This window comes from Hipposideros armiger, unplaced genomic scaffold, assembly GCF_001890085.2.
Source record: "Hipposideros armiger isolate ML-2016 unplaced genomic scaffold, ASM189008v1 scaffold_704, whole genome shotgun sequence".
Taxonomy (NCBI): Eukaryota; Metazoa; Chordata; class Mammalia; order Chiroptera; family Hipposideridae; genus Hipposideros; species Hipposideros armiger.
This window is the reverse complement of record NW_017732054.1, coordinates 672,037-687,023: the sequence shown is the minus strand read 5'-3', so window position 1 is coordinate 687,023 and position 14,987 is coordinate 672,037. Positions and strand designations below refer to the sequence as shown.

At 43.9% G+C, this 14,987-nt stretch overlaps 1 protein-coding gene across 2 annotated transcripts in view; it reads right to left on the bottom strand.

Moving 5' to 3' along the window:
* Positions 1-14,987, bottom strand: part of CDYL (chromodomain Y like) — a 201,890-nt gene that overhangs the window by 6,633 nt on the left and 180,270 nt on the right. For both annotated transcript variants that reach the window (XM_019627072.1, XM_019627073.1), the window contains exons 3-5: positions 13,291-13,547; positions 11,740-11,912; positions 5,964-6,174 (exon numbers count right to left, since the gene is read on the bottom strand). In XM_019627072.1, coding sequence (XP_019482617.1) covers positions 5,964-6,174; positions 11,740-11,912; positions 13,291-13,547 — 641 coding nt within the window. The remainder of the gene's footprint in view (positions 1-5,963; positions 6,175-11,739; positions 11,913-13,290; positions 13,548-14,987) is intronic.

Here is a 14,987-nt window from a genome sequence, read left to right as displayed (position 1 = left end):
CTATCGGGAATGTTGTCAGCAGGCATCTCCTGGCAAGAGCTCCCGGGGGGCCTCATGCATGGGTGGCCCTACTTGGGGCTGTTGCATCCAATGGCGCCCGAGTAACTGGGATGACCACACTCGCTCAGAGCAGCTCCCAGGCTCGGCGAGGGCTTCGTCAGAGCTGCACATCTCACCGCCGCCCTGCCCCATCCTACTTCCTGTCTGCCCTGCCAAGGGCTGACACCTAATCCCTGCCCTGCTTGCCGCAACCCACCGGGCCTCTGCTTCTCCAGGCACTAACTTGTGACAGGTAGGAGTGGAAGCACTGATGAAAGGGGCTTTGGAGCGGGAATGCTCCCTAGCTGGCTGGCAACGAAGACCTTCCTAGACTAGCTGGAGCACCCCAGCGCCCCACGGAGGTGGCGGTCCAAGGGCTGAAACTCTCACAGGTGATGGGACAGTGACTTGCTACCTGCCATTGCCAGGTAGCAAGATGGCAGAGAAAATTGAGTTCACCCGGAACCAACTCATTAGCCAGAGTGGCCAAGCTCCAGACAAGGTGAGTCACCCACACGAAGGCCTGTCTGGCTGTGTTGGGAGGAGAGGCGGTATGGGGACTTCTGGCTGGATGCCCTCAAAACTCTGAACCCCTGACTCCTCTGACCCGAGCCTGCATAAATGGCCCACCAATCCTTATTAAGGACAAGTATGCCCCCTCGCTTGAAGACAATGCAGAAATCTCTACAAGACAGTGTCACTTCCCGTACACCCGACCCCCCTCTCCCTCTTGGCTGTCAGGCCTGTACCTCGCCTCTAGCTGAGAACGGCATGACACAGGCAGAACATGCTGGCGGAGCGGGGAGAAGACACGAGACTGAATTCTAAGGGTTCTTGACCAGAGGGCAGACCACAGAGACGGACAGGGGAGTTCAGTGATTTGGGGGCTCTCCCGAACTACAAGATTTAACACCCTGGCAAGAGCCCAAGGAGGTGGTGTGACTCTGCTACTGCGATGGCTTCTCGAAGCCTGGAGGAAGTGATGGCTCAGGCTGAGTGACGCTGAGATGCCAGAACTGCTGTGGCCGACAGTGGAGAGGGTGGGCAAGAGGCCACGAGGATTTATGGCGAACTTCAGGGAGATGATGTCAACGCCGGCCCCTGGGGTTCCAGAGCAAGGCTGTGCCAGCCAGCAGAGAAGTGCAGGTCTTCTTAGAAAACAATTCTGGTGGAGACAGAACACCTGGCCAGGGACACCAACTGACCACACCTCTGAAGTGTCCATCCTGAGCTGAGTTCTATCAGGGCCCCCAAGGCGTACGGCAAGCAAGGGCCAGATGCACAGCTGGGATCAGGTGCAAACAGTAGAGGGCACAGGCGAGATGTACAAGCAGGTGGCTTAGACCCAAAGTCACCCACCGCTGCTGCCCCCGCGCACCGCCGCAGCTAACACCTATGGCCGAATGGGGGACTCCCTGTGAGCAAGCTTGGTTTATGGGTGGGCTGGCTCAAAACGACGGTGGGTGGGGGAAATGCTCTGAAATGAGGGATGTGTCTGGTCATGCACCTGGTGTAGGAGGCGCTGATCACTGTTAGAATCCAGAGTGACCTAGGCAGTGGTGATTGGCCTGGTCGGCTGGTCAGGGACCTGGAAAATGGGGGATACAGAGGTTGGCGGGGGGAAGGGATGTGGATAGATGACCAGGAAAGTGTACAGACTGCTCTGTCATGTCAGTGTCCATCAGAGAGTATCCAGCACGAAGAGGAACTAAAGAGCCAACTCAGAGCAGTGACACTGGCCAGTCTGGGCTGCCAGTCACCCAGGTGCTAGCACGACGGACACATGAATGGAGGAACTCCGGGGTGAGAGATGGAGCTCAGCAAGGCTGATGCAGTCACTATCGTGGCTGCACATGCAGCCTGCCAGCAGGAGACACCCATGCTAAGCCGGCAAGGCCCAGCGAGGCGAGGCGACTGTTCACAGGCACCTCCCCTGGGTCTGGGCTTGCTTCCCTGCCTTCAGGTCCCTGGGCACTCTCACGGAGGCCGCGGGCTGTCCGGTCCACTGGCCCCCACCACATGGCCCCCGACCAGAAGATCCTTCTCACCGCACAGCAGGAGCGGGTGGGTCCTCTGGCGGGTCAAACCACACACCTCCAGAAGCTGCTGGCCTGACGTGTGTGCAGGACACCAGTCTGCAAGGGCATTCACTCCCTGAGGACAGGTAGTTTCCGTTCACAGCACACACACTGCAAAGACTTGGCTAAGGTACCACGTCCTCACCAGAAAGAACGCACAGGCCTGCGACAGAAGGGTACAAGCAGGTGTGGCCACACTTACGATCCCTCAGAATGACCTATTGAGGAACACTGTGCTTTCCATCCTCAAATCTCTGGGCTCTGCTGGTCCCTGAGGGGGCACACTCTGCCAGCAGGCCGACACAGCATGGAGGGGATGTGTGGAGCCCCGGACCCCCCAGGAGCTCCCACTCCTCCCCTGCCCAACTCTGGCCTGAGTGGGGCTCGATGACAGGCCGCAGACCCTTCGGGGACCAGTGTCCTCCCGAGGCCAGCAGAGGTGGTGAGGAGGGTGGTCTAAAGCAGGAAGAGAGGATGAGGAGGACAGCGGAGGGCAGGTGGGGCGGCCCCGGCTGCATTTGTCCTATACCGCCTCTATTACATTTCTTTAAACTATTTTAAACTTTCTATTTTAGTAAGACATTTAGACTTATTGAAAGATTACAAAAGCAGTACAGACAGTTCCTGTTAACCCGTCACCCAGCTCTCCCTAACATTACCATCTTATGTAACACTTAACAGTGATCAAAACCATATCACTACCATTGATACAACACCATGAATGGAACTACAAACCCTGCACAAGTGTTGCCCGTTTTCCTACTGCTGTTCGATCTCTGACCCAGGATCCCAGGAAGCCACCCTGCACCGAGATGTCAGGTCCCCTTAGTGCCCTCCAGCCTGTGAGGGTTCCGCAGTCTTTAGAAGGGTGCTGCTCTGCTCGGTATCTGTAGAATGTGCCACATCTGGGTTGCCTGGCGCCCTCAGGGATAGACTGAGGCCATGTGCCTTTGGCTGGACTCCAGCAGGGCGACACTGTCATTGGTGGTGCAGGACAGCAGGGCAAACTGCGGCCATCAGATCTATTTCTGGTGAAATTCAGTTACTCAGTAAGGTGGTTGGTGCCTGCCCGCTTCTCCACTTGAAAGTTACTATTTTTCCATCAGAAGTAACGAGGATGCAAATACCCTTCTTTTCATCATACTTTTACCCACCAACTTCAGCAGTTATCATTGTCTAATCCTCCTCCTCTATGTCTTCCCCAGGAAAAGAGGCCTCCGGAACCTGGAGATGTGCTGCTGAGATCCCCTCCAAGGGCAGTCTTGCTGCCCCCACTGCTGGCAGTGCCATCGGCAGACAGCCATCAGCTCCTGCGGGGACGCCGTGTTGCAGAGTGCCACCTCACCCATGGGCACAACGCTCTTCTCTAACAGCCCACACTCCCTGATAACGGACACAAAGGGACCAGCCATCTCAGTCCACTGTGGGATGATTGTCGACGGACTATGTACGCCCTGGAGCTCCCATGGTGGCCAAAGCTTTGTGGGGTCCGCCTCACAGTTCGCCTTCTCCCTCTGTCCAGCTCTCTCTTTCCCTGTCCCTTCAACAGGTGTTGACTACTTTGTTTTCCTACTGCTTCTGGAGACCCCAACCGGGACACTAGGGCATGCCTGAGATACTGCGGACTCAGTTCCAGACCACTGCAACAAAGCACCGCAACTATCACAATAAAGTCATTCACACGAATTTTTTGGTTTTCCAGTACAGAGAAAAGTTATGTTTACACTACACTGTAATCTATTAAGTGTGCAACAGCATATGTCTAAAAAAACAATACATACCTTAATTAAAAACACTTTATTGCTAAAAGATGCTAACCATCACCTGAGCCTTCGAGTCATTATCTTTTTCCTGGTGGAGAAGGGTCTTGCCTCAGTGTTGATGGCTGCTGACTGACCAGGGTGGTGGGTGTGGCAGTTTCTTAAAATAGGACAACTATGACATCTTCCACATTGACGCTTCCTTCCTTCCATGAGCGATTTCTCTGTAGCATGCAGAGCTGTTTGACAGCATTTTATCCACAGTGGAACATCTTTCAAAATTTGAGCCAATCTCCTGAAATCCTGCCACTAGTTTATGTGATATTCTAAATCCTTGGTTGTCCTTTCAACTATCTTCACATCTTCTTCACCAGGAGTAGATTCCATCTCAAGAAACCACTTTCTTTGCTCATTCATAAGAAGCAACTCTAGACCCATTAAAGTTTTATCAGGAGATTGCAGCAATTCAGTCACATCTTCAGGCTCTACTCGTAATTCTAGTTCTCTTGCTATTCCTACCGCATCTGCAGTTACTTCCTCCACTCAAGTTTTGAACTCCTCATAGTCATCCATGAGGGTTGTAATCAACTTCTTCCAGACTCCTATTAATGTTGATATTTTGACCTCTTCCCATGAATTACAAATGAGCTTAATGACACCAACAATGGTGAATCCTTTCCAGAAGGTTTTCAATTTACTTTGCCCAGATCCATAACAGGAATCACTCTCTATGACAGCTATTACCTTATAAAACTTTTCCTTAAACAATAAGACCCGAAAAGACAAATTACTCCTTGGTCCAGGAGCTGAAGTATGGGTGTTGTTAGGGTGACAAGGTACATTGTCAGTGAGCAGTATTTTGAAGGGAATATTTTTTTCTGAGCAGTAGGTCTCAACAGTGGGCTTAAAATATTCAGTAAACCACATTGTCAACAGATGTGCATCATCCAGGCTTTGTTCTTCCACTTATAGAGCACAGGCAGAGTAGAATTAGTATAATTAAGGGCCCAAGGATTTTTGGAATGGTAAATGAAGACTGGCTCCAACTTAAGAGTCACCAGTTGCATTAGCCCCTAAAACAAGAGTCAGCCTGTCCTTTGAAACTTTGAAGCCAGGCACTGACTTCTCCTCTCTAGCTATGAAGGTGGTTTCTTCCTCCAATATAAGGCTGTTTTATCTACACTGAAAATCTGTCATTCAGTGTAGCCACCTTCATTAATTATCTTAGCTGGATCTTCTGGATAACTTGCTCGAGCCTCTACATGTGCACTTGCTGCCGCTCCTTGCCCTTTCACACTGCAGAGATGGCTTCTTTCCTTAAATCTCATGAGCCAACCTCTGCTAGCTTCAAACTTTTCTTCTGCAGTGTCCTTACCTCTCTCAGCCTTCATAGAATTGAAGAGGGTTTGGACCTTGCGTTGGATTTGGCTTTAGCTTAAGGAAATGTTGGGGCTGGTTTGATCGTCTATCTGGACCACTGAAACATTCTCTATATCAGCAATAAGGCTCTTTCATGTTATTATTTGTGGGTTCACTGGAGTAGCACTTTTAATTTCCTTGAAGAACTGTTCCTTTGCATTCACAATTTGGCTGTTTGGCACAAGAGGCCCAGCTTTGGGCCTATCTCGGCTTTTGACATGCCTTCCTCACTAAGCTTAATCATTTCTACCTTTTGATTTAAAGTGAGAGATAGATGTGTGATTCTTCCTTTCACTTCAGTATAGCTTTTAGGTTATTAGGTAAAAAAACCCTTTCGATTGCAAATTCTGTTGTCTGATTTAGAAATTGGGTATTTACCACTAGTGGATATCAGTGTTAATTATGCAGACACAGGTTCCTCGTTAAACGAGGTCCTTCTCTAGAAAATCATGCAAAACAGTGTCAATAAAGGTTCCGAACCAAAATATGAAAACCTCTTATGATTTCATGAATTAATAATATGAGTTAATGAACAAGAATTGAATTACAAGTGTATTTGATGGAAAGTCCCCACAGAATGACAACCTGCATATATTTAGAAAGCCAATACCAAACTAGATTTCTTCAGGAAGTTTTCTAGAATTATTTTTTAAATAGAGGTACTCACAGATGCTCCTCCCATAATCTTGGGAAACATAACGGTGGAACAGCCATCTGGACTCTGTCCGAAGGTAGTATAGGGTGTTTGAAACCAAGCCTTTTCATTGGCCCAAACCACATCACAAAGAGGCAATATGGATGCTCCTAGTCCAATGGCTGGGCCATTTACTGCTACAATAATAGGCTTCTTAAACTGAATGAAAGTATTCACGAAGTTTCTAAAATAAAAAATAAATGGGGAATTACTCAAAACATTGTGTATTTGAGCAACAAAAATCTACTATTATGAAATTCAATTTACCAAGATGTAAACTCTGTGGAAATCATGATGAGTTTTGTTAAGGGCCTTCCCTCGCAAGTGGTAGACCATGGATTTATTTACTGTGTGTTATAAAGGCTTAATCATTCCCTGGCTGCCATGCCAGGAAGAGTGAAGGACCTATGTGAAGATTATGAGTAATATACAGCCAAAGGCTGCTCTTGTATTTGCAGTGGCTCATGGGTTCTATGATCAATATGTCTTTTTCCTCAGCTTTCCTTCCCTTTAAAACATAAGGAGCCCAAATAAACACCATGGGCTTCAGACAACTAGTCTAGCTCTCCCAGAGAAAACCTGGCACAAGGCATACTATTTACACTGCCTGGTGTTGAGCAAAGATGAGAGGACAGGAGCCAGGAACCATGGGGTCAGGGTCTGGGCTTGAGATGTGATTTCAGAGAGCTCACTGATTATTTGGAAACATATTTCCTGAGTTTATACAGAATGAGACTGAATGGCTTGGAGGGTGCAGAGAAAAGAAGCTCACAGGTTGTTTAAAATATGAGATCTAAACAACGGCAGAAACGAGATACCATTCGTAGTCTGTGTGCTATAGAATACGATTATAGCAGGGTTTCAAAGAAGAGCGTGACTAGGGGTAGGGCAGCCTTCACAGAGGATGTGGAATTTTACAAAACCGAACCAGTGCTATTCTTTAGATGTGTTTTAGGGTCAGGATGGAATAACAGGGTGCTTTTCAATTTAGGGTAGGATGGTGCTACATCATACTGGGAATGTGCATATTCTTCTCACCGCTAGCATCTCATTTTATGTTCAGAGGTTGCTTTTTGTTATGATTTAACACGGTGAAGAAAGGGATAAATACAAACCAAAATCAATCCCAGATAATTCCTTTAAGGTAGTCTGGAGCTCTAGATTAGAATTGTAGAATACATAATTGTAAAGCTGAGCCCTATTCTTTGGTAGTGAAAATAATTTGGGTTCACTCTATAATTCAGCAATTTTATTGGGTTGTCGGAAAAGTCATGATGTATCTTTTCTACGTTTTTCATTGCAAAAACGCATCATGACTTTCCCGACAACCCAATAAAACCTAGAGCAATCTGTTCAGAGTATCTCTGAAAATCATGACTCAGCATCTTAGGTTAATAATCTCCCTGCCGAAACTGATGTGAGGGCAGGTTGGGGAGGTGTGTGGGTGTGAGGAACAGGGGCGAGCAGGGAGCACGGAATTCGGCAAAGGGCAGGCCTAGCTCCGCGGCCTGCTCTCAAAGGTGCCCCACTGTCAGCTCGTAGGCCTCAGTCTGTCTCCAAAGTCAAATGGATTTTTACACTGGGTGAAAATTAACTCATTCAAATGAATGAGCTGCACTAAGACTTTCTAAATGAGAGAGCCTGAGGCACTGTTAGAAAGATCACACTGGGTTTTGATGATACAAGGAGAGATCTAGGCAGCCTTTTAAATAGGTCCTTGCGATAACTGTACACAATCTACAGGAAGCTATTTCAGTTGCACCACCTTCTAAGGATTTTGGGTGACACATGATGGAAATACATTTTCTATGCTCAGTTACTGATGACTCTTGAAAAAGTAACTGCTGAACTGGCTCCACGATATAAAAGCAGGCACTTCCCGTGTGTCTCCCCAGGTGCCCTGGAGTAGAGTAGCTCCACTTTCATCTGCCCCATAGAAAACATCTGGAAACCACGCATGGGATCATAGATTAACATGGAAAAAAGGATCAAAATAGTGTAATAATAAAATAATTCTAGAGAGAAATGGTAAGAGGAATTATTTCATGTAACAGTGTTTTCGCTCATGTTATATGTTTGCATAAAAGAATAAAGTTTGCTTCTAAAACTAGGTATCATAAAATCAAAGCTTGGATTTTTCACAGGCTGGAGAAGTATTTTTGGAATTGAATTTTTTCCCCCTAATAAGATTTTATTTTATTTTTGCCAGGAATGACAACTTAATCTGCAAGCCGTGGCTGTTTCTGGGAGGGGTATGAATTAACTAGCACCCTCTGGAGTGAAGACCATTTTCCCTTTTCAAAGGACACAACCTGGCTTTTCTGGCATGTGAGGTCTGAGATGCCAGAAATGAGTGTGGTCCACTGAGAATTCAGTTTTATTTAAAAACACGAAAACAAAACTTCATAGAAATGCTTTTCTACTTAGTACAAACCTCTCAGCGCCACAAAAGCTTAGTCAGGTGTGCTGCATGCACATCAGCCACCAGCTACCAGAGGTGAGGAGGCATGAGCTCCCTTCAGGCCTGGGGACAAAGCTCTCGGGAGCCCAGCATTAAGGCAGGCTTGTCGACGTTTTGTTGGCCATAAAGCAAGTGTATTTTGAAACTTAAAATCAAAACGCATGTACGTTCAAATGTGCTCAAGGCAACATACTGAATTTAAATTTCAGTTTCCTTTGAATTATCTACAAATTGAGTTAAAGGCTGTGCCAGGTATGGCAAGGAAGGAAAAGAGATTATATTTGCCACAAAAGAAGTTTTAAAAGACTTATAATTAAACAAAAATCAAAATTCTATCCATTCTTTTGAAGAACATTTACTACTTCACAGACATCAAAAAGTTAGAAAAATCACATAAGAGCAATAGTCTAAGAATTGTTTGGTGAAAATGAGGTAACCTGGATCTGAAGTTTTAATAGCTAGTTCATTGCCATGTCTCAGCTGAGCTCTCCCTTCATTTTGAATACATGGTATAGGACTGGACAGGGAAGAGGTCAGGTGCTAGGGGCACATTTACTCGGGGGCCTTCTCTCCCCAGATCCCTCCCTCGTCTCACTTTGGTGGTATAAGATGCCTCCCCTTCTGGGGAAGGAGGCTCCTAGTCTTTCAGTTCCTGCAGAATTCGAAAGCCTATCTTTATAAACTGATTCATAATCAGTTTATCACTAATGTGCTGAATATTATCATTGCAACTTATTTGCAAACTGATTATCACCAACAATTCTGAATACAGAATTAGCTGCAACAGATACCTCCACAAATCTAGTGTGTAAATCTAATCTTATTTCCTACTTTTCTTTTGGAAACTTGCTACAATGACACTCCTTGCCTAAAGTTTTAAGGAGTCAAGACAAGATACCACAGAAACAAAAAAATATACATAGTAATAGTGTTATGTGTATAAGCCAATCTTACACACATAAAAATTAATTTAAATGCAAATGAACAAGAGTAAAGGTTAAGTGAATCTAGTGTAACTAATTATTTTTCGGATCCTGCCTGAGTACATTAAGAAAAATTCACATTTGATAAAAACATATTCATTTAAAGAAGAACCAAGTGAGTTTCCCTAAAGCAGGATTTGGCTTTTTCCTAGAATACTAATTCAGCTTTTTGTGGGGAGTGAGGAGAATGGCATGGGAGTGGGAGGGTTAGAAGAAATGGGGGTAGGTAGCTGATGAAAATAAACATTTAAAGTTACCTAGAAGTTCAACAAATGAGATCTCTCTTGATCTATCGTTCCTCTGCTTTCTCTAATCCCACCAATACAAGCCTTAGCCATTGTCAAGGGCAATTCAACATTGAAGGAGTGGGTTGGGAGTAGGGTTGAGGCACAAACAAGATTTAGAAGTGGAGCTTAGGGAAATGTCTACAGTGAAGTGAGCCAGAACTTAGAAGGCATTGGCTGACAAGTTCTATTTTCTTTTCACAGCAGATCTCCCCAAATCAAAATATTATGTATAAAGTCACTGTGATTACAGAAAACATACAGTCACCACCTGAGGCATAATGTTTTGTACTAGAAAAACGAAAATTCAATTCATCCAGAAAGGATGGATCGGATTAATAATTAGGAATATCTACAAGTTGTCTTAGAGGCACTACCGACAATCTGTCAAGGAATTACGTGCATGGTCAAGCAGTTTAATTTCAAACTGCGTAACAAGATGGTCCCATCTAGTATCCTACAAGTTCGGTATTATTTAGGAGACCAGAAATAATACTTAAAATTAGATTACAAAACTTCAAACTATTTTTTGAAAAACTACTACTACATCATAGCCTAAAAAAATGGTAATGTTCAAAAAGATTAAGCAATAGGTAATGCTCTGTATGCATGTGTATATAGTATGAGGAAACATTAATTTTGAAAATTATTTAAAACGCTATAAAAGGTCCAGGCAATACCCAGGTGTGGGGCACTGGGACTCCTCTGTGAGCTGTGTCAGGCAGGGCCCATCAGAACCATCCTGGGAGATCTTTCAGATAGCAACACCCTACCCGATTCCAAACCCACCCATACAGAAGCAAGCACCCCCACCAACTCTGATGTAAACCTCCAGAATGGTTCAGGGGACCACAAAGCTCTGTGCCCCCAGTAAATGCTAGGGTCTCAGCCACCTGGAGCCCAATAATTATCAAAAGAGGCTCAGCGTCAACTCCCCAAACGCCTGGGGGTTTTGGAGAAGATCCAACCAACTGTATTGCCATTCTGCAAGGCTGTGAGTTTGTTAGCTTTCATCCTTCTGTAAATTACAAAGGGTTCTTAGGGGTGACGTAGGGATATATCATTTTATGGAGGTAGGTAGTAAGTACGGTCTTTCTGGTTGGTTACTGGGTTTCATTCACTTTAAATAAAATTAATCTCTGACAATTAGATACTTTAAATTATACATATAGTGATTAACATGAGAAGTTAGGGATATAAACAAAATATGAGCCTGGATGTGCTTATAGCAAAATTATGAGGTTCTTGGAAAAGCTTTTTATACTATTATGGTACAGCAGTGAAAAAATTCATAAACAGAGGAAATGGAAATATCTAAAGTCATACTGTTAAAAAAAAAGCAAGCTGCAAAACAACACAGTATACTTCCATTTACTTAACAGAAAAATAAAGCTTTATTATTTATGTGTGTGTATCATGTTCGAAAAAATTTAGAGAAGGTTGGGGAAGACATACAAGTGAACAGTGCATGGAGGGGTGAAAGAAAGGGAATTTTTACTTTTTACTCTGGTATCTAGTTTTATGTGTAGTTGAAACTCAGGATGAACTTGAACAAGAATGTGTACTGCTTGCACTAAAAAAACCTTTTCATGTGATATTATGAAACTGGCTCATCATAAAGCCTAGCCAATTTATTTTAGAGTAAAGCAATGGTTTAAGTTATTATGTGAAAGAGAATGCATCTTTATTTAAGGGGTGAAGACAGAACAGACTCATACTACAAATAATGGAAACTCTGGCTACACGCTATTGTATACTCTAATCATTAAATTTTCCCTGAGTACTTACTGGGTTTGAGCCAGCCTTGATATCAGTTATTTGCTCAAGGCAAGGAGTAATTTATGCCAGGCCCACAGAAAAGACAGATAGATGATTTAATTCATTTTGCTACTCATGTTTCTCAATGGAAGGGGATGTACATTTCGTTCGCAAGGCTTATTTAAGCCCGTTCTATCAGGTACAGTACACTAAAAGCAAAACACTCAAACCAACATTTTAAAAATAATACCACTTATGCATACCTGATAGCTTCTGCCATTTTAGTGCTTTCTCTTTTTCTGTCATCTGTTAAACGCCGTATAAAATAAATAAAGTCGAGACCACAGCAGAAGACACTGCCCACCGCGCTGAGCAGCACGAGCTTGCTGTCATCGGCCGCAGCCGTGCTCAGGGCACTCTGGACTTCTTTCATTACCTGAAAGTCACCAAAAGTTAAAGTGGCAAAGAGTAGTTTTCATACAGAACCCTAAAAGCATTTCACTATGGAAAATCTGGATCTACAGAAACTGCCTTTACAGGCTGATACTGTTCCCTGTAGCTGCCACAATTTAAAATAATTCACAAATTTCTTATTTCTGTAACCAGAGACTGGGAATGCTGGGGACAGAGTATAATTATGTAACTAATTATGAATAGAGTATCGTTAGAAAGATGTGTGAATCCAAGTTACCTTAATATTTTAGTCACTGTGGCTCTCAGTAGCTAAGTTATTAATATTATATCCACTTGGTATTTCTACACTTTGGACAGCAGGTGGCACATTCAACCAGTTCGAAGAAACTAGTTCAGTTTCCTGTTTTGTTTGTTGTTTTTTTTTTGTTTTAACACCAGCCTGCTGCACTTGAGACAGAAACCCTAACAGTTTGGTGCATGAGTATATTTGGTACAAGCACATTTGGAGTGGCTTTAGAAGGCACAAAAGCATTTGAAATGATCTCTACGAGCATTTACAAGAAACCAATGAGGGGCTCTGCAGTCTAAAAACATACTGGGGACCAGCCCTGAACTGGTTAGTCATGTGACCCTGGCCAGACATACAAACTTGATGTAGTTTGGTTTTCTTGTCTGGAAAAAAGCTTGACCTAGCTGCTCACAAGTGGAAAAGAAACAATTACTAGAACTTAAAATTTTAAGTAAGGTACAGTGCAGGTTCAAACACTTCTGACTTTAGATACTTCATAGAATTAGCTTTTGAGCCTTGATCCTTGAAATCTACCTTTACCAGGTACTAGCAGCAACGAGCATTACGTTGAAATCGCTGTAGCTGTAAATTCCATGCAATGCTGAAGATTGACTAGAACGATGCTAAAATACTCTGAAGGGGCTGGGACCCACGGCACTTCAATCTTGTCTAAACAAAGAACCCTTTGAGAATCTAATGAAAGCTAAAGAAAAGCCTGTGAACACACACATTTTACATGCGACTTCAGGGATGAAGGTCCCCGAGGCCCCCCCTGCTCCCAGGTTAAGAGCTCCTATTCTGGAAATAGACCGAGGCACAAGTACCACCTCCCCCGTGCAGTACTCTGGTCCTGTCACAGCCCTCCCTCTTAAGAAGGAAGACGAACACTTGACACACGCATACTGTCCCAACTTCACTGCAGTCACAGTGTCCCAAGGAGGAGCAAGACTACCACACTTCATCGCTGCTTTCTATCTCCTGTTGGTTATTTGGAAACGGCCCAGGAGATTTAGAAAACGCACAAAGAAGAGCGCCAACTTGGCAGAGCAGGCCTGGAAAACAAAGGCTTGCAGAAACAGGACCACAAATCAGCCCCAGGAACATCTCTCACCTCTGGATTTAGTGAGTTATTCTCTGATGACTTTGTTGATAACAAGATGTGGGTGAAGCCATCCTGCTTCCTGACGACAATATCTCTGTATCTGTAGGCACTTTCTGTTTGCCTCACACTGAAACGCAACCGCTTGTCAAAAGGCTGGTCTCTTCTCTCATCAAGAAATTTCCTTTTCCCAGCTGTCACTCCTGTCACAGATGTCTGTATGTTGGTTGTTCCATTGGCTGTTAGCGCATCCATGAACGGAGATGTACCTGCCAAGAGTTTGAAATCACAGTGGTCTGTGATGTCCTGCTACCAATTCACTTCCCAGTGTCTTTGAATTAGGTAAAAGCATTCATTACAAACTCAGGGTTTAAGGTATCAATGCAAAAATATCCAAAATCAGAACCTTTGGAAAGTCTACTTTTAAAGGCATTTGTTTTCCATCAAAGTCTGACAAGGAAATCACCCTCTTGCTTATCTTACCTAAAAAATAAAGATGGAAAGGTACTGGCTGAAAAGAAGCTACAAAATTTGAGACTTTTGAAGGACGGAATTAAGAGAATGGGTCTCATGAAGAGTACCTATTCCAGGCTTGAGAAGTTGAAAAAAGGAAATCGATTCAAGAAAATACCTTATTATCAGAGCCAAGGTTATCTGCCATTTCCTTTTCTGAACACAAGATCGACATGTACAGACACAAGATGTAGCCCTACCCGTGGCCACCACTGCAGACCATACCCGCCCCACCGGGGAGGCGTGGGGTACTCAGGAGTTCTTTCTTCTGACGCCCTGGGATGTGACTACTTATGATGTCTGTCCACTGGTCCTAGTTCTACTGCATTTTCAAATGCCTTTTAAATAGCTAAAGATTGCTCTTTCCTGCTACAAAATTTTCCCACCAACTTTCCCTCCTGTGTCATCTCTTCACTATCAACCTGGTTGGTTTTCCAAATCTGTCTTAAAAATATGGTCTCCTGAATTTAATATTTATTATGATAAAGTCAAGAATTTTACTCAATACTTTCACAGGGTTACCAAGAAATGTCAGGTAAGAATTCAAGTATCAGGTAAATCATTATCCTCCTATTTATATGAATTGTCTACATCAGAAGTTGGCAAACTTTTGAGACGAAAGAGCCGTGTCAGGGGTCAGCAAACTGCGGCTTGCGAGCATGTGGCTCTGAAGTAAAACTGAAAATGAAAATAAAACTATCATAGTTTCATTTATAAAATTTTTAAAGAATATTATTCACATAACGGTGATTATGTAAAAATGTATTTATGACTCGAGTCATTTTTAAATTGTTGTGAGGAACAACATTGGCTCTTCCAGGGGTTGGCAAACTTTTGAGACGGAATGTACCCAAAGAGCCGCATGCGGCTCGCGAGCCGCAGTTTGCCGACCCCTGGTCTACATAATATCTGACCTGGTAATGAGTGTATACAGCCTTTTGGGTAGGAGAAGAATGGAAAAGAAATGTAAGAAAACTGGATCAGGCTGTACTAATAAAATTAGCAATGAAAGAAGTTCTCTCAGGGGAAGAGCATGATAAATTATGAGTCAGAAACATTTTCTCCAAACTCAAATAAAATAAGCTAAGGCCATCAAACAAGATTCACAAAGGGTCATTTACAGAAGTCACATAATCTCTTAGATAAAACAATCTTTCATTCAATTGGAAGAAATACTTTGGGTTTTTTTTTTTTTT